The sequence below is a fragment of the Oncorhynchus mykiss genome, chromosome 3, assembly GCF_013265735.2.
Source record: "Oncorhynchus mykiss isolate Arlee chromosome 3, USDA_OmykA_1.1, whole genome shotgun sequence".
Lineage (NCBI taxonomy): Eukaryota > Metazoa > Chordata > Actinopteri > Salmoniformes > Salmonidae > Oncorhynchus > Oncorhynchus mykiss.
Window position 1 is genome coordinate 20,396,552 of NC_048567.1, and position 19,688 is coordinate 20,416,239.

The 19,688-nt window shown below is 43.8% G+C and overlaps 1 protein-coding gene across 8 annotated transcripts in view; it reads left to right on the top strand.

Moving 5' to 3' along the window:
• LOC110512801 (growth factor receptor-bound protein 10) overlaps positions 1-19,688 on the top strand; it is an 85,602-nt gene that overhangs the window by 42,135 nt on the left and 23,779 nt on the right. For all 8 annotated transcript variants that reach the window (XM_021592972.2, XM_021592974.2, XM_021592984.2 and 5 more), the window contains 2 exons: positions 9,765-10,023; positions 11,432-11,564. In XM_021592972.2, the coding sequence (XP_021448647.2) occupies positions 9,765-10,023; positions 11,432-11,564 (392 nt within the window). The remainder of the gene's footprint in view (positions 1-9,764; positions 10,024-11,431; positions 11,565-19,688) is intronic.

Sequence of the window (19,688 nt, forward strand, 5' to 3'; positions counted from 1 at the left end):
TCTTTTCTCCCATAAGATACGGTTGCAGAAACATTATGTACAAAATAAGTTACAAATAACGCGAAAAACCCACATAATAGCACAATTGGTTGGGCGCCCGTAAAACTGCTGCCATTTCTTCCGTCGCCAGTTTTTCCTATTTTTTCCCTGAGATATATATATATATATAGCAGGGAATTCATAAACATTGACAAACAATTCAAACCATGATATAAATGAAATAGCACAAATTGGTGGAAGAGTGTGCATGGAGAGAGACGTGCCTAACGCTTTGTTGCCACTCAGTATTAGATTTTTTTTTTGTGCCTCTGTTTAGAGATCAAGTTTTGACATCAGTTCCAGTATTTGAGTACTCAATTACTCATGCTCATCCCTAAATCCATAGCACAATGTTTATGACATCAAAGCTCATACATATTTCTGGAACATATTTCTGGTGTTATGACATTGTTGTAGTGCTATAATCCTCTGTGAAATTCCGATCTCTTTTTCCACAAAAGCCACACTTGTGCTTATAGAATTTTAATAGAGCTGAGGGCTAAGACCTACTTTGTGTGTTTGTCATAAACCTCATTGGTGCTTAGGCAGAAAGAACAAGTCTTTTGTTGGAACGGAACCCTGAATAATTTGATATTTCAGGAATGAGAAGGATTGAAGCAGTTTGTTATAGGTAAAAGGACAGATATAATTTGTCAACACACACTAATGTACTGTACAAATTGACCCGGGTATGTTATGACATGTTCTTATGAGATGTTATAACATTGTTGTGTTAAGAAATGTCTTGATGTCAAGGTGCAGTTTTGTTGACATGGCTAAATCCTTTCGCAGATAATTAAGTACGTTTGTAGCGAGAATTAGTACAAGGCCGAAATGAGGTGAAAGATGATTTGGGTTTTGTGCTGGCACTGTGTGTGTGGGTTGGGGTGTGGGGGTGTATCATGGTGTTGTGCTGTTAATGGGACTAAAGGTTTTAAGTCTCTGGTGTGGTAGTTTTGCCATAATTTCTTGTGTCCTATTTACCAGTCCAGTAGTAGTCTAGTGTTCGTTGCCTTTGCAGCCGTTCACAGCCTTTGCAGTCTGCCTTTAGTTCAGTGTTGTTGCTTTAACTATTTGACTTACTATTTCCTTTGTTCATACATAGGCTACACTGAAGGCCAGGTGTGGTCTGGTCGCTGAAGGGTTAATATGAGATCTTTATCATACAGAACTGTGGTATGTGTGCAGTGAATAATGTGTTTGGGCTCCATTCTTAAAGAAACCTCATGGGACGCTCCCCTTCAAAATGATTGGTTCCTCCTCTCTCTCCCATACATTCCCATGAGTGGGGCTGGGCAGGTGGGAGAGAGATTAGCAGGAGATATCAGATAAACACTGCTGCCTACATTCCCAAATGACACCCTATTTCCCATTTAGTGCACTACTTTTGACCGGAGCCTTATGGGCACTGCTCTGGTCAAATGTAGTGCACCATTTAGGGGATAAAGTGACCTGTGGCCCTTGGTCTAAAGTAGTGCACTATAAGGATAGGGTGCCATTTGGGACATAGATACTGCTGCTGCTACCCTGGCTAGGCTGTTTGAGGATGAGATCCTGCTGCTCACATTCTCCACCCACTTGCTCACTCCCCACTCCCTGTCATGGATTGAACAATGGTGGGCACTCCCTCTCCAGCCAATCTTTACACCAATGCAATGCTTTAAAATCCTTGACGGGGATTGTGCAAGTTCACACTTTGGGAGAAGTGTGGAGAGTCGCGATGCAGCCTTCAGCTATTGCAAAAGAAGATAAGTCATGGTGGAGTGCAGGAGGCTGGGGTTACGTCCCAAATGGCACCCTACTCCCTATGTAATGCACTATAGGGCTCATAAGGCTCTGGTCAAAAGTAGTGCACTATTAAGGGAATAGAGAGCCATTTGGGACTGAATATGGAGGACATACATAGCTATAGGCTGAGGCTGAATCTCAGGGGCCCCTCAGCAGGGTTGTTGTGATCCAGACACGGCAGGCCCAGGGAGGGGTTTAGGCTAGGCCTGGCAAGGCATTCTTCTCTAGGTCCCACCCCCCACCACAAACACTTCATTTGGATTTCTTTCTTTCTCTCACTTCTATGAGGCCTTAACAACATGAACTTAGTGAATAATGTTAAAAGGGCCAGAAATAATTAGACACCTGTGATGATAATCTGAAGTACCCAAAATGGCCAAAGCATAGGGCTGTACTCAAAATGGCACCCTCTTCCCTATATAGTGTACTACATTTGACCAGAGCCCTATGGACCATAGTGTGCCGTTTGGGACGAACAAGACTGATGGCAGGTTGGATGGGGAGCATCACTGCACAGCTATCTTCAGGTTTCTCCAGAGATGTTTGATTGGGTTCAAGTCTGGGCTCTGGCTGGGCCACTCAAGGACATTCAGAGATTTGTCCCGACGCCACTTCTACGTTGTCTTGGCTGTGTGCTTAGGGCCGTTGTCCTGTGGAAGGTGAACCTTCGCTCTAGTCTGAGGTCCTGAGCACTCCGGAGCAGGCTTTCATCAATGATTTCTCTGTACTTTGCACCGTTCATCTTTCAGGCCAAAGAGTTCAATCTTGCTTCTCATGTTCTGAGAGTCCTTTAGGTGCCTTTTGGCAAACTCCAAACAGGCGGTCATGTGCCTTTTACTGAGGACTGTCTTCTGTCAGGTCACTCTACCATAAAGGCCTGATTGTTGGAGTGCTGCAGAGATGGTTGTCCTTCTGAAAGGTTCTTCCATCTCCACATAGGAACTCTGGAGCTCTGTCAGAGTGACCATTGGGTTCTTGGTCACCTCCCTGACCTAGGCCCTTCTCCCCTGATTTCTCAGTTTGGCCAGGCGGCCAGCTCTAGGAAGAGTCTTGGTGGTTCCAAACTTCTTCCCTTTCAGAATGATGGAGGCCACCGTGTTCTTGGGGACTTTCAATGCTGCATACATTTTTTGGTACCCTTCCCTGTGCTTCGACACAATCCTGTCTCGGAGCTCTACGGACAATTCCTTCGACCTCGTGGCTTGATTTTTCCTTTGACATGCACTGTCAACTGTGGGACCTTATATAGACGGGTGTGGGCCTTTCCAAATCATGTCCAGTCAATTTAATTTACCACAGGTGGACTCCAATCAAGTTGTAGAAACATATTAAGGATGATCAATGGAAACAGGATGCACCTGAGCTCAATTTTGAGTCTCATAGCAAAGGGTCTGAATACTCATGTAAATAAGGTATTTCTGATTTTAATTTTGTATAAATTATCAAAAATGTTGTTTTAAAAAAAATGTTTTTGCTTTGTCATTATGGGGTGTGTAGATTGATGAGGATTTAAATTTATTCAATCAATTTTAGAGTAAGGCTGTAATGTAACAAAATGTGGAAAAGGGGAAGGGTTCTGAATAAATTCAGAATGCACTGTATGTTTGGAACATCAAATCGCAATAAATTTGCCATATCGAATCACAATACATATAGAATCAGCACTTAAGTATTGTGATCATATCATATTGTGAGGTCCCTGGCAATTGCCAGCCCTAGCTTATACTACTTAATATCTTTCAAATGATGTGTCTGTTATTTAATAGTTTTAACATATGATCACTCAGAAACATTTGCATTTGATGGTTTAAATTTAGGATAATGTTTTACAGTTTCTTCATTGTATTTTTTTTTTTAAGGTCATCTTATTTGATTATATGATCAATTGTAGATGTGGTAAGGCCAGTGTCCTTTGTGCCTTGGTAGAGCATGGCGCTTGCAATGACAGGGTTGTGGGTTCAATTCCCACAGGGGACCAGTATGAAAATGTATGCACTCACTACTGTAAATGGCTCTGGATGAAAGTGTCTGCTAAATGACAAAAAAAATGTCATGTAAAAAGATAATTAGACATCTGAGATAATTAGAGACCTGTGATAATCTGAAGTGCACAGCCACTAGATGTCTTGTGATTGATTACATAAAATCCTTGAAAGATACTAACATTCTGGTAGTTTACTGGTAAACAGTAATATAACCTACGGCTGAAGCATAGGGCTGTACTCCAAATGCCACCTTCTTTCCTATTTAGTGTACTACTTTTTACCAGAGCCCTATGGGCCATAGAGTGCCATTTGGGGCTAACAAGACTGATGGAAGTGTGGGTGTATCTGCCCCAGCCCCAAACCCAGGCAGGCACAGTTGCTAGGTAATACATCCTATCAATGGTTCCAATGCGCTCCAATAATACACTTTCTAGTTGAGAAGTTAACTTGTATTTCAAGTATCAAACTAAAAAACAGTTTAGAACTTATTTCTTTAGGTAGGCAGGTACCATAGTGGTTAGAGCTTTGGGCCAATAACTGGTAAGGTTGCTGGATTGAATCCCCGAGCTGACAAGGTTCAAATCTGTCATTCTTCCTCTGAACAAGACAGCTAACCCGGTAGGCCGTCATTGTAAATAAGAATTTGTTCTTAACTGACTTGCCTAGTTAAATAAAGGTTAAAACAAATTATGCTTTGTTGAGAGTCATAGACCCTGGCTTGTAGCCCTGGCTGGCACTCAGGTTTTGATGAAATCTGGAACAGGCACTATCCAATCACGCATTCCTCAGATGAAAGACGTGATGAGGAGGGTGGTTCTTTTGAGATTATGGTAGCTGATGTAAATTAAATACGCTGATTTAAACTGATTAAGTGTTCCCCAAGAACAGGCTCTTCTGTTCATTCTGATTGGGCTTTGTCAGAGTGACCATTATTGTTTTTTGTACAATTCTGATTGGGCCACTGTCCTCAGTGGGTGTGTACTGGCGCGCCGTATTGTCCCAGTATTGTCCTAGTCACTGTAGAACCACCCTGTACAGTTAAGACTGTATCTGTGTGAACCGTGAAAGAATGGGTCCACTGATTCCTTTCACGTGGGCCATTTTTCCCTGTGTTGTCTTCCTATCGTCCGGTCTCCTCGTCACATCTCAAGGACGCTGTGCCATTTCCCGACTTCCAGCCATGCCAGCTCCCCTCTGTTTTCTACACATTTGAATGCTAATTGACAGTGGCTGGTTAGAAGGACTGGGCTACGTTGTCAACACATCACTTTCATCAAAGTACTTTTTGATTTGTTATCCCGAACTCCTGATAAGAGCAACTAAACTATCACACATATTATTTCCCTTTAGTTTAGCAGGTGTGTGTGTAGCAGCAGTACATTGGGAAAGGGCAGGGGGTTGAAATTTGGTTGAGACGACGCCACTCATAATAAATTCAGATAGGAAGATTATAATGAATACATACATTCCTGAGTGGTTGTAAAGAAAAAACATATGGAATTTGGTCCATATAATGGTCTGCTAAGCATCGGAAACATCCCAAACAGCTTTTATGGAGTTATCACCAGGGCTTGCCATCCTTTTCCCTTTTACAAATTAATAATAGACAGTGAAAAGGGAAGCTTCGGCTGTTGAAGCAGACAAGCTGGAATGGTGAGAGAGAGTGGGGGAACCATTCCGTCGCGATGGAGGGCTTTATGCTAACCGCTACGCCCCGGTTTGGCCCCTACAGTACTGACAAAGTGTGTCCCAACTGGCACCCTATTGCCTAGGTAATGCACCGTATTTCCTATGTAGTGCTCTACTTTTGACCAGAGCCCTATGACCTCTGGTCAAAAGTAGTGTTCTATATAGGGAATACAAACAGGACAGGCCCTGAATAAGACAGACAATAACATGAACATCTGTGACTTGTTGACGTCTCACTGAGAGACAGTGAGGGGCTGTCAGAGTTACAGTTTGATTGACGCTGTTCTAGACTGACTGAGGATACTTTTAGTTGTAGTAGGAGTATGACATGGGTTCAATTAGTATTTGTTTTCTTTCAACTACTTTGAGCGTTTGAATGGGCAGGGTTTGCACTTTTGGGACTATTGCATTGGTTCTAGGCAACCTTGTGCTGGAGAGCCTCAGTCAAAGGCAACTAAAGTTTTTGACAGAAAACAAATACCATTTGATCCCAGGATAGTATGTAGGCTATTATATTATTTTATACAAATAATTATTGTTTTTCGTACAATTAGATCATTTTTTTTGACAATACAAAACATACACATACAAACGACAGCATTCAAACACACACAAACATCATCCTTCACCGACCCACCTGCTCACACTCCCATCTCCAGAGCCCACATCACTCTCTGCCACATGGCCTCAGACTGCACCATTTTGTTTCTCTCTGTCGCCCACACACTTTCAACATTTAGACAATAAAGCATTTGACCTTTCCATTCTGTTAACAATTGAGGATTGGTCGATTTCCAGTTTTAAGTGTACATTTTTTCAAGATGATTGACGATGAAAGTATCGTCCAACCCATTGGGTATCCCACTGCACCCTCATATTCCATGTCTTGAAATATGCAGCCAGACGGATTAAAAGTACTTTTATATTGTAATAGTTCTGACAGCCAACTTTCTAACTCCACCCATAACTTTTGGACTTTATAACATTCCCAGAAGGCATAGATTACTGAGTCATTATTAGTTTTATACTTAAGACATGACTCTGTGACTCTGTGACTAGAATTTGGGAATTTTGTCTCTTGTATAATAAATTATATACTTTAGTTTATACTGGATTAAGCATACATTTTTGTTAACTGTAATTCCGTTAGTTACGTTCCAACATTCCCTCCATCTTATACCAATATCTGTTATTTTTAAGTCATGGTATTAATAGTTTAGCTTTTTTTCTGAGAGGCTATTATATTCTAATGTATTATTCAGCCATATCAAAATAAGCCTGAAACCTGAACGAGATGTTCTCAGTCCAAAATGTAAATTCTGCCGATTGATTTAATCAGAGTGTGAGACAACTTCTCTTAATAAGGTATTCAGCGTTCAGATTGCATGACAGCCATTTAAGGAAATTGAACAGAACCCTCTCTCTCTTTCTCCTTGCCTCTGCATGAGACGGATCTCTAGACTAGCGAGACAATTTTATGTCAGGTTAGTGTTAGCCACTGGCACTGGAGGGAGTTGTATAATTCATTTTCCTAGAATTCCTTTTCCTGGTAGATCTCACTGCAAGACCAGATGTAATTGTGGTCACAACATCATTTAGACAGTCCAGTCTCTCTAGCCTAATTCAGGAACTACTTGAAATGTAAAAAAGATGCATCATTTGAGAAAACATGAGCAGGTGTCCTATAACAGACATTAATGGAAGTTATTATTAGATATTATACGCTGGGTGGTTCGAGCCCTGAATGCTGATTGACTGACAGCCGTGGTATATCAGACCGTATACCACAGGAATGACAAAACATTTGTTTTTACTACTAATTTATTTGTACTACTAATTACGTTGGTAACCAGTTTAGAATAGCAATAAGGCACCTCGGTTTTGTGGTATATAGCCAATATACCACGGCTAAGGGCTGTATCCAGGCACTTGTCGTGCTAAGAATATCCCTTAGGCACGATATATTGGCTATATACCACACCCCCTCGTGCCTTATTGCTTAAGTGTCTAAACCTTCATGTGCTCCCCTGACCCTGCATCTACCTTCTGACGGACCAGACCTTCTACTCCTGACCATGGCTCTATTCCAGACAGACTTCTATTAGCCTTGTGCCCCTCTAGCATCTGCTGTTCCTGAACTCGAGCATCCTGTTCCTCATGCTTCATAACCATCCTGTCACTGGCTGTGCTTGTCTTGTTAATAATAATATTACATGGGACTTATATAGTCTTTTCAACGACCCAAAGTCTCTGAAAGGTCGCTTTGTTGTCCATATGCTTCATCCTCATCCTGTCGCTTTCCATCCCATCTTAACCTTCAATCCCTGGCTCTGCTAGCCTTGTCCATGTGCTTCATCCCCATTCCATTATTGGCTTTGCCTGTTGTCCCATCCTGTCTCCGTCTGGGCTTTCCTTGTTGTCCTCGTGCTCCAGAGCCAAAGGTAATTGATGAACGCTGCTGTCTGCTCCTCTGCCAAGCTCCACTAGTGCAATTTTTCTATTTTCTAAACACAGTGTCAAAGACAAATAATCCTGACCCTGTTGGGTGTGTGTGAGTCTGTGTGTGCGTGAGTTTTTACCTGTCACGGTTCTAGCTAATAAATTGGGCCATAAGCTTATTGTTGACAATCTAGTTTGGCTATTATCCAACCACGCCCCCAAATATCTTGATCGGATTGGATCTTCGTTCAAGAGTTTCACCCCCACATGTAACGGCATGTAGACAACATGCCTGATAACATAAAGTTACTTATACCTAAGTAATCTTGTTAGAAAACACATGAATACTATTCACCTAACACAAAGCTATTTTAGACCGTACAGTACACTTCTGTAGCCTACATGTCTTTAACTCTCCAGGATCTTGTAGAGAAGGGGCTTACCTCACTGACTATTAATACTGACAGATTAGGCACCTGTGATACAGCTGGTTAGGGGACACCTTTTCAGGAAAGGTTCCTCAAAAGGCATAGGTTAGTCTGCCTGTCTGTCAGCTGCAGCTCTGTATGAGGGGTGGGGGGTAGCAACTGCATCACTGGGTCAGCATAGGTTGTGGGGAGATACTGGGGACTGTTCTCAATGGCTCATTATTTGTTTGAATATTAGGCTATAGTTACATGCTTTACATTTGAAAATGCGTACAATGGTTCATTATGAAGGAATTATAAGATTTGGGTCGAAAAGCGTTCAGAGTGTTAATGTATTTTAATACTATTTAGGCTTGCAAATCCATAGTATGCAAATCGATGCCATGATGCAACATTTAGAAAATGTGGTGTGCCCTATTGCACATGCTATGGATTTCACCATTCAAAGTGATTGATTAAAACCACAACATAGAATAAATGAATGAAGAATTGCGTTGGTCTTTCTACTTACCCCGGCCCAGCCAGGTAACGATAGCATACAGTGCAGAACATTCTAATTGCCAAAGTGGACATCCAAAGCCCCGAATTGCACGGTAGAGTTTGAGCAGCATCTAGTGGTGAAATAGGTAACTGCAGTATAGCAATGGTGAATAAAAGGGGAAACTTGAGAAAATATCAGTAGTTTTCTATTACTGGCTGTTCATTGTCTCAGAGATAATGATTATTAGGAGATGACATGCCCTGCAGACACTCCCCCACAGTAATGAAACGAACGTCCCAAATGGCACCCTATTCCTTACCTTGTGAACTATATAGGGAATAGGGTGCCATTTGGGACATACCTCTGAACTGTCAAAACTTCCATCCACCATTGACTCACTGGGAGTGACCTCTGTGCCTCTTAACCAATGGCCTGGTTTGATCTCTTACCCTGAGGCCAGTAGTGATTATGCTGAAGGATGGGAGTATTGAGACTACAGGTCTCGGCTTGTTCTCTAGTCTTCCCCAGAGATACAGAGAGCCTTGATAACATGAACATGTAGTTAACGTAGGGAGTGTTTCAACAGGTGAATTAGCTTCACTGCCTGACAGGTTGGTAATGATGATTAAGCTATGTCATGTTAGGGTTTTTGTGTGTGTGCAGCTACACTGCAAAACTGGTTGGTGATGACAGGTGTGCATGAAGTATTGAGAGAAGTAGATTCTTACACATGTAACCTACATGCAGGAATAAAGCACGTGAACAGCAGAGGTCAACCTGGTGCCGTAGAGATTTTTGGGATGTGCATATGATATAACACACACACATGCATACACACACGCACTTTGTGTCTGTCTCTGAATATCACACACACAGACTCTCTCTCTCTCCTGTCTCTCCCTCCTCCCCCTACAGAAGATGATGTGGACCTGGAGGCGCTGGTGAATGACATGAACTCCTCGTTCGAGAGCCTGTACTCCACATGCAGCAGCGTGCAGTCTGAGTCGGTTCCCCTCCTGCAGCACAACGGCCAGGTGCATGTGCACCGCAACCACCACCGCAGTGCCCCCATGCCCCCCCACACCCACACCTCCGCCAGCGAGCTGCAGCACAGCCCCACCTCCCCCAAACAGAGACTCCGACGCTCCCAGCCCATGCACATCCTCGCCGTCAGGTATGTCTACTGTGTTGGCACGAACACACACACACACACACACACACACACACACACACACACACACACACACACACACACACACACTGGACACAGTTGTGTGTATGGCATGCTGTTGGTGAGCACCCACACACAACACACCCACACCTGATAGATAAAAGTCCTCTATCAATCAATCAAATGTATTTATAAAGCCCTTCTTACATCAGCTGATGTCACAAAGTGCTGTACAGAAACAAGAGACCATGTTCTCATGGTCCATCTAAACAATGTACATCTAAACAAGGGACCATGTTCACAGTATGCTTTGTGAGGACAGGTATATGTGCTTATTATAGTTCATAGTTTTGCCTATCTGCAATCTCTGTGTGACCCATTCTCCCCGTCACTTTCCCCTTGTCCTAACATAGCATAGCAGAGGGGGAGACCAAGTTAAAATTCTCTTTAATTCTAGAAACCGGGTGTCAACTGCTCCCATAAGCTGAGAGGAACTTTTATTCACCTCTGGTCTTAATGAAATCTAAAATGGTCTGTCAGAGTTATAGCATCCATTATTTTGGATCCCTAGAGAAAGTTTGGCACCGGCTGGTAATGAGATGTATCGTTGGTACATTCTGTCAGATTGAAATGATACGGTTCAGTTTATTATTCAGTCCTGACCTCCGAATAGCACCCTGCTCCTGCCTCACATGGAACTGCATCAAACACTTCTCCTTTTCAACTCCCCTCCCCGCCTGGGTTTGGAGAAAGTGTAGAGAGATGCTAATGATGGCTATCTGCCTGGCTGCTGCAGTTCACTTCAGATGCTAGTCATCTGATAAAGCCAAGCCAACCTCTAGTCTATTTCTGATTGACAGTCAGGGGTTGCATCCCAAATGGCATCATATTCCCTACATAGTGTACTACTTTTGACCAGAGCCCAATAAGCCCTGGTCAAAAGTAATGCACTGTAATTGGAATAATAGGATGCCATTGGGGGCACAGCCCTAGTCGGTTTCTTATTTACAGGCAGACAGTGACGGAACAGGCTGTTGCTCTTGCAGCAGGTCATGAAATGGGCACTTTCCTCTAGAAACTGCATGAAATAATGGTTTGATGAATATTGCATGTAATTAGTAGCTCCTCAAACGCTGGCAGTCTTCCTGTGGTGTGGCAGAAAGAATCAGCTCACAGTGCAGTGATCAGAGAGTAATGGGCATGAGGCCCCGGCTCGACAGCAGTCTCACTCACTGTGAAACCGTGGATTATTCATTATTCATACTCAGCCACAAAGCATTGGGTTTATATTAGGGGAGACTGTCCTCGTGTTCTCATGATCTGCATTCATCTACTTCATAACAGCTTTTTCAGTCTGTTTGTGTCTGTCCCCCACTTTGTTAATGTCCTCCCTGAATGTTGTGATTCTCAGGAGACTGCAGGAAGAGGAGCAGCAGCTCCGGACGTCCTCTCTGCCAGCCATCCCCAACCCCTTTCCCGAGCTCTCCGGCTCTCCTGTCCTCAGCCCTGGGTCCTTACCTCCGTGTCAGCCCTCAGGCACATACGTAAGTCAGAGACCCTTCTCTTCACTCCTTACTATGATATCTTAGCTAACCATGAAGATTGTTCTTGAAAATGGCCACTAAAGTATGGTATCGTACATTCTACAGTAGCACAGCAGTTTGGTTTATTTCTCCCACGGTCATTATCTCTCATCAGAATCAGTGGCGGGTTGCCTCTGCTGAATTGTTGCTGCCACTCCAAAATATAGTACCAGTCAAAAGTTTGGACACACCTACTCATTCAAGGGTTTTTCTTTATTTGTACTATTGTCTGCATTGTAGAATAATAGTGAAGACATCAACACTATGAAATAACACATGGAATCATGTAGTAACCAAAAACGTGTTTAGTCAATCAAAATATATTTAGATTCTTCAAAGTAGCCACCCTTTGTCTTAATTTCACATTTGCACACTCTTGGCATTCTCTCAACCAGCTTCATGAGGTAGTCACCTGGAATGCATTTAAATTAACAGGTGTGCCTTGTTAAAAGTTAATTTGTGGGATTTATTTCCTTCTTAATGCGTTTGAGCCAATCAGTTGAGTTGTGACAGGGTAGGGGTGGGATACAGGAGATGTTTGGTAAAAGACCAAGTCCATATTATGGCAAGAACAGCTAAAATATGTATAAAGAGAAACGACAGTCCATAATTACTTTAAGTCATGAAGGTCAGTCAATCTGGAACATTTCCATAACTTTGAAAGATTCTTCAAGTGCAGTCGTAAAAACCGTCAAGCGCAATATTAAAACTGTCTTTCATGAGAACCGCCACAGGAAAGGAAGACACAGAGTTACCTCTGCTGCAGAGGATAAGTAAGTTCATTAGTGTTAACTGCACCTTAGATTGTAGCCCAAATAAATGCTTCACAGAGTTCCAGTAACAGACACATCTCAACATCAACTGTTCAGAGGAGATTGTGTGAATCAGGCCTTCATGGTCGAATTGCTGCTAAGAAAACACTACTAAAGGGCACCATTAAGAAGAACATAATTGCTTGGGCCAAGAAACACGACTGGTGAAAATCTGTCCTTTGGTCTGATTATTTTAGATTTTTGGTTCCAACCGCGTATCTTTTTGAGACACAGAGTAGGTGAACAGATTCTCTGCATGTGTTGTTCCCACCGTGAAGCAAGGAGGAGGAGGTGTGGGGGTGCTTTGCTGGTGACTGTGATTTATTTAGAATTCAAGGCACACTTAACCAGTATGGCTACCACAGCATTCTGCAGCGATACGCCATCCCATCTGGTGTAAGTGCTATTTGACCAAGAATGAAGGTGATGGAGTGCTGCATTAGATGACCTGGCCTCCACAATCACCCGACCTCATCCCAATTGAAATGGTTTGGGATGAGTTTGACCACAGAGTGAAGGAAAAGCAGCCAACAAGTGCTCAGCATATGTGGGAACTTCTTCAAGACTATTGGGGCGGCAGGATAGCCTAGTGGTTAGAGTGTTGGACTAGTAACCGAAAGGTTGCAAGTTCAAATCCCCGAGCTGACAAGGTACAAATCTGTCGTTCTGCCCCTAAACAGACAGTTAACCCACTGTTCCTGGACCGTCATTGAAAATAAGAATTTGTTCTTAGTTAAATAAAGGTTAAAAAAAATAATTGGAAAAGCATTCCTCCTGAAGCTGGATGACAGAATGCCAAGAGTGTGCAAAGCTGTCATCAAGGTAGTGGGTGTTGGCAATGGCATGGCTACTTTGAAGAATCTAAAGTATATTTTGATTTGTTTAACATGTTTTATGTTACTACATTATTCCATAGTTTTGATGTCTTCACTATTATTCTACAATGTAGAAAATAGTAAAAGAAAAACCCTTGAATGAGTAGTTGTGTCCAAACTTCTGACTGGCAAAGCGCAGGGAATAACCGAAACAGTTCTGTCTGGTGCAGAGACAAAAACAGAAAACAACTACCCACAAAAACCCAGTGGGAAAAAGCTACCTAAGTATGGTTCTCAATCAGAGACAACGATAGACTCTGATTGAGAACCACACCCGGCCAAACAACAAAGAAATACAAAACATAGAAAATGAACATAGAATGCCCACCCTAGTCACACCCTGGCCTAACCAAAATAGAGAATAAAAGCCTCTCTATGGCCAGTGCGTGACAGATACTGTATATGTTTTATTAAAAACACATTTTCAGTGTAAACTTAAAACTACTAAAACCAGATATAAAGTATGTAGAAAAGATAATGGAGCTATATGTTTTTAAATAAGATCATCTTTGAGAACTACAATCACCAAAATAAAAACTAGACAGGGAGAATCTAAAATTCAAAAAATGTCATGGCATGGGTCCCCATAGATTTTTTAATAATGTTTGAGTCACTGAGATAAGATAACACGGCATAAGCCATGGCAAAATGTGTAGAATTGCAGGAAACTAGCTTTAAAACTGCAACATTTTGTTTCTGCGGCCAAGAGGACGGCCTTTAAATGTTCGGTTGGGGACCATGCCATTGCATTGAACTCTTTCCTGGAAGAGAGTCACTCTTAGTCATTACTATAGCAGAGCCAAGATTACTGTAAAAGGGATGTATATTTCAAATAAATATGTCCCTGGCTAATCCTGACTTGACTTTTATGGCACTGGGGATCAGAGCCTGTATTAGCAGACCATGGGTTCAAAGTGTATTCATTTTCTTTTCAAATACTTTCAGCTGCTTGATAGAGCTTGCCTGGTTCAATGGAACTCGTGGAAAATGCAAGCCCCGCCTATCTGGCACTTCAGACAGGCTCAATGAAAGTATTTGACAGAAGACACATACTATTTGAACCCAGGCCTGGTCTGTAAGAACTGGCAGCATGAGCTGTAGTCTGTAGATGCAGGGAGATGGAGATGGAAAATAAGCATATATTTATTTGGTTCTATGTACCTTTGGCTAGAACATGCAGTGTTTGTAAAGCAGTTCTAAAGCATGTTTTTCTGGCTTGTGATTGGTCCACTATACTGAGATAAAGACATGTTGCCTAAAAACCTTTGCATAGTGTGTGTGTGTGTGTGTGTGTGTGTGTGTGTGTGTGAGGCTGAGGGTCGTAGAGATGAGCCCTGCTCCACAGCTGGCTCTGCTTTTCTCTCCCAGCATGCAGTGTCTGCCCTCTAGAATCGGCTCTGTCTGTACGTCCATCTTTCTGCCTTCCTGCCTGCCTGCATGCCGACCCTGGAAGCCTGGCTGGCTGGCGGGGGTAGGGCCGGTGAGAAGTTTAGCTGTTTACAGAATTTTCCAACCTCTGGGCGCTTTCTGACAGGCTCCCATTCCTCTTCCCCAGCCCCCGCGCATTGGAGGCACGCGAACGCTGCGCTGAAGGCAGGCCTGTCAGGGATCACTGTGCAATGTGTTACACGATGCCTATATGATTTTCATTTGCCTCCCCCCCAAAGTATCAGTCAATGACCTAGCTCTCTCTCTCGCTCTCTCTGTGTCTCACCCCAGCTGTGCTCTTAAATGGTAGTGTTAACAAATAACTGACTTGTTTCGTTCTGGACGGACGGATGTTCACTGGCTGGTTTTGACAACCCTGGTGGCGTAGGGTCTTTCATGATCTGTTAACTGGGCTGAAGATGGAGGGTCTTGACCAACCAGTAGTCACTATACTAACTGATCCTGATGCTGCCTGCCTGACCTGGACACCCTGTCCCTAGTGTTGCGTCTTCAACTGATCTGGACACAATGATCTCTGTAATTAGTGGACGTATGCTGATCTGATGTGAGTTGTCCATGGGTTGGCATTGGTTGGACAGAAGCTGCAGATCTGAATGTACTGTCTGTACCTTGAGCGCCCTCCGTCCCAGTCCTGTCTGTCTGTCTGTCTGTCCGTCTCTGTCTGTCATGTCTGCTCTGTAGTAAGTCATCAGTCCTAAGAGGCAGCAGGATGGATGCGAACCACATAACTGGCTCTCACAGCACAGAGTCCAAGGGCATCCATCACCATGCAGTCAGACTCTGGGTTCTAGCCCATACCACACACCATCAGGGACAAGTCTAAGCACGCCAGCGACACCGCATGTGATGCAACTGTGCTGCAGCCCTATTACTGGGTTAATAAACTGCACTGTCATGCCTGGTGCCTAGTCCTCCTTAGCTTAGCCTCCTTTCTGTTTCTATTAGACTGTTGTTAAGTTGACACACCGGTGACACAGGTTCACCTCCCGCTCCCATCCCCTCCCTTGTGTGCAGCGCTTTATCCTTTTAAATCTTTCTGTGAACTCAGCAGCTGGCACGCACGCTGAAAGGAGAAGAGGAGTAGGAGTGTGTGGAGAGAGAGACGAGCAATATGGTTAATAGCCTCTGAGCTCCTTACTGTAGCGATGCATATTTACACATGGTGAGGTAAGAGGCTTGGAATAGTAGCCACTCACTCAGTCAGTTAGTGAGTGGCATTGGCGGCATAGTGGGAGAACTTGACATTGGCGGCATAGTGGGAGAACTTGACATTGGCGGCATAGTGGGAGAACTTGACATTGGTGGCATAGAGGGTGAACTTGACATTGGTGGCATAGTGGGAGAACTTGACATTGGCGGCATAGTGGGAGAACTTGACATTGGTGGCATAGTGGGAGAACTTGACATTGGTGGCATAGTGGGAGAACTTGACATTGGCGGCATAGTGGGAGAACTTGACATTGGTGGCATAGAGGGTGAACTTGACATTGGTGGCATAGTGGGTGAACTTGACATTGGTGGCATAGTGGGTGAAATTGACATTGGTGGCATAGTGGGTGAACTTGACATTGGTGGCATAGAGGGTGAACTTGACATTGGTGGCATAGTGGGTGAACTTGACATTGGTGGCATAGTGGGTGAACTTGACATTGGTGGCATAGTGGGAGAACTTGACATTGGTGGCATAGAGGGCGAACTTGACATTGGTGGAGTAGTGGGAGAACTTGACATTGGTGGCATAGAGGGTGAACTTGACATTGGTGGCATAGTGGGTGAACTTGACATTGGTGGCATAGAGGGTGAACTTGACATTGGTGGCATAGAGGGTGAACTTGACATTGGTGGCATAGAGGGTGAACTTGACATTGGTGGCATAGAGGGTGAACTTGACATTGGTGGCATAGTGGGAGAACTTGATATTGGTGGAGTAGTGGGAGAAAGTGACATTGGTGGCATAGTGGGAGAACTTGATATTGGTGGAGTAGTGGGAGAACTTGACATTGGTGGCATAGTGGGAGAACTTGACATTGGTGGCATAGTGGGTGAACTTGACATTGCGAAAGGAGTCTCCACTTGATGTCATCCATATTGCTTGGATTCACATGAACAGTAATGGCTGTGTATGGAATGTAATAATTGGCTAATTAGAACATAGAATGAATATAATGTGCATAATTGTAAATGTTGTAAATTCCATGGCAGAGCATATGAGGCCACTCATAAATGTCACAGTAAACTCACTACATGTTAGTAGGGATGTGCAGCATTCTATCACCTGAGCATCAGCTGAGCATCATACTTGGCTCCTGGGGATTCAGGAATGCCCGAGTTTGGGTCAGAGTTCACCTTTTTCCACTGTAAATAAAATGTTGGTATTTTGCTGATGCTGGCTCGTCTGAGTGTTTAGGTTAATTGCGTTGGAACACAATTTCAGGTTAATGTGTTCTGCAGCGCTGAGTTGGAGATCAAAGTGACCAGTGCCAGAAATGTGCTGCCTTGCTTCTAGACTAGAGGGAGTCTGTTTTAACAGGCTCTTAAACCACACCAAGAGTGAAGCAGCACATCCCAGATCCCACAGCGGGCTGACTTAGTGGACAGGCCAAATGACACCCTATTTCCTATATAGTGCACTACTTTTGATCAGGGCCCATAGAAAGAAAAGTTGTGCACTATGTAGGGAATAGTCCCATTTAGAGTCCCATTTAGAACTTAGGCAAAGTATCATGTAATCACGGCCCATAATTGTTCAGAGCCCCGTGTATGGAAGCAATGCATGCTTATTGTTTCTCCTTCCCAAAGAATGTTCCCAAATGGAACATAGAAGGATTACATGGGACCAGTCAGCACTTGGAGTTCTGTGCTGCTGCTGGGAGAGAACATTCTTCCTGCAACTGCTTGTAGGACTTTCAGCTGGCTCGGCTCTGACTAGATCTTTCTCAACCTCCCAAAGATAATTGTTTGGGTTCAATTTAATTAATTGAGGCACTTTGCAGGCAGAGGTACTGGAGAGGAGAGGCTGCTGTACTGTAGCTGAGTATCTAATGACATTGCGTGGGTGAAGTAAGCATGCTGTTCACTTGCAGGTCTTAAATTGGTGCCTGCATACGTGTGTGTGTGTGTGTGTGTACGTGTGTGTCCGCAAAGCCAGCGTATCTGTGTGTATCTATGTGTTGCACGCTGACTGGCAGCACTCTTGAGATACAAATTGCAACTGTGTTGTTAACAAATGCTTGTTGGTGGCGTGCCAGGGAGCTTGTGGTTTATTCTGGAACATCTCATGTGTCAGGCCATATTTAACCCTCCACTTACCCAGCAAGACAAGCCTCGACCTGCTGCTTGGATTACTTGGCCAGTGCAGCAGTCACTCAGTGACAAATATCTGTGACTGTTTAATCAACAGCCCTGGCTTGTCCTGCTTTGTGTGTTAAGTTCTGGGGAACTGAGAGACGCTATGCTACGCTATATTAGGCTAGGCAAAGGGTATTTAAATCTTACCCGAGGTCCGGACTACCGCTTCAGCCAAATGCTATGCCACGCCTATGGATGTTAATTTATTTTCCGCAATGAGTCCCTCCCCGTTCGTCTCTGATTGGTCCAGAAACCGATCGGTTGGGCCTGAGCCAGAACACGGTTTGTAAATTCGTAATTGGCTTTGATACTCTGATTGGTTAGAGATGATCCAATCGATGATGACATTGTTTTTTTGCAACGCTCCTCGTCACCACAAACTATTTAAATGATGACAGTCTCAGACTAAAGTATGTAGCAAACGACAGAGCAGCGGAATAATTTAGTGTGAGTTGTCAAGCTAGACTACTGCTGGTTTTCTGTTCTATGTACCTGATAATTAATTGCACCAACATGGTGTCCCAGGTTTAATCAGTCCCAGATTAGGGGGGAAGAATGATATGCTTTAAAGTCCAGATATGAATTTGAGGGGGCTAGGCTATGCTAGACCATGCTAGTATAGGCTATGCTAACTGCTGTGATGTAAGCTTACCTGGACAAACTCTCTGGCTGTGGTCCCACATTGGGAGAAGGACATTAAGGTCCCTCACTCTGTACACTGAGCCTGCCAGGTCACAGATGAAACTAAGTAACAAACCTATGTTCTATGTGCTGATGAGGTCAAATGGTCAACATGTATGTACAGGTGATGTTGGGTCACTCACAGGCAAGCGCTAACTCAACTTCTATGAGGGAAGTTGACATAAAAGTGGATTTTTTTCATGCTGCTAAATGCCTTGGTTGATTTGTGCTGTTCTTTTCTTTATTACGTAAATAAGAACAGAAGGTTATAGGTCGACACCTTCATGTTCCTCTGTGTTCTATGTCTCTTATTTTGAGACTGCTAGACGATACCCTGGTTAGCCGTGTCATGTTAGCTTTACAAGCCATAACCATTCCCTCACTTAGTACAGGCCTGTTCATTACTATAGCACAGGGATCATCAACTAGATTCAACCGTGGGTCGATTTTTTTCTCATCACTAAGCTAAGGACCCTGGGACTGAACACCTCCCTCTGCAACAGGATCCTAGACTTCCTGACGGGTCGCCCGAGGGGGTGAGGGGAGACAACACATCTGCCACACTAACCCTCAACACGTGGCCCCTCAGGGGTGTGTGCTTAGTCCCCTCCTGGACTCCCTGTTCACCTATGATTGTGTGTCCACGCATGACTTGCAACATTATCACTAAGTTTGCCGACACAACGGTGGTAGGCTTGATCACCGACAATGATGAGACAGCCTATAGGAATGCAACAACCTCTCCCTCAACATCAGGAAGACAAAGGAGCTGACCGTGGAGAGCCGAGCACGCCCCCCGTTCGCCCCCGCTGTAGTAGTGCGGGTCGAGAGCTTCAAGTTCCTCGGTGTCCACATCACTAAGGATCTATCATGATCCAAACACACAAACACAGTTGTGAAGAGGGCACGACAACGCCTCT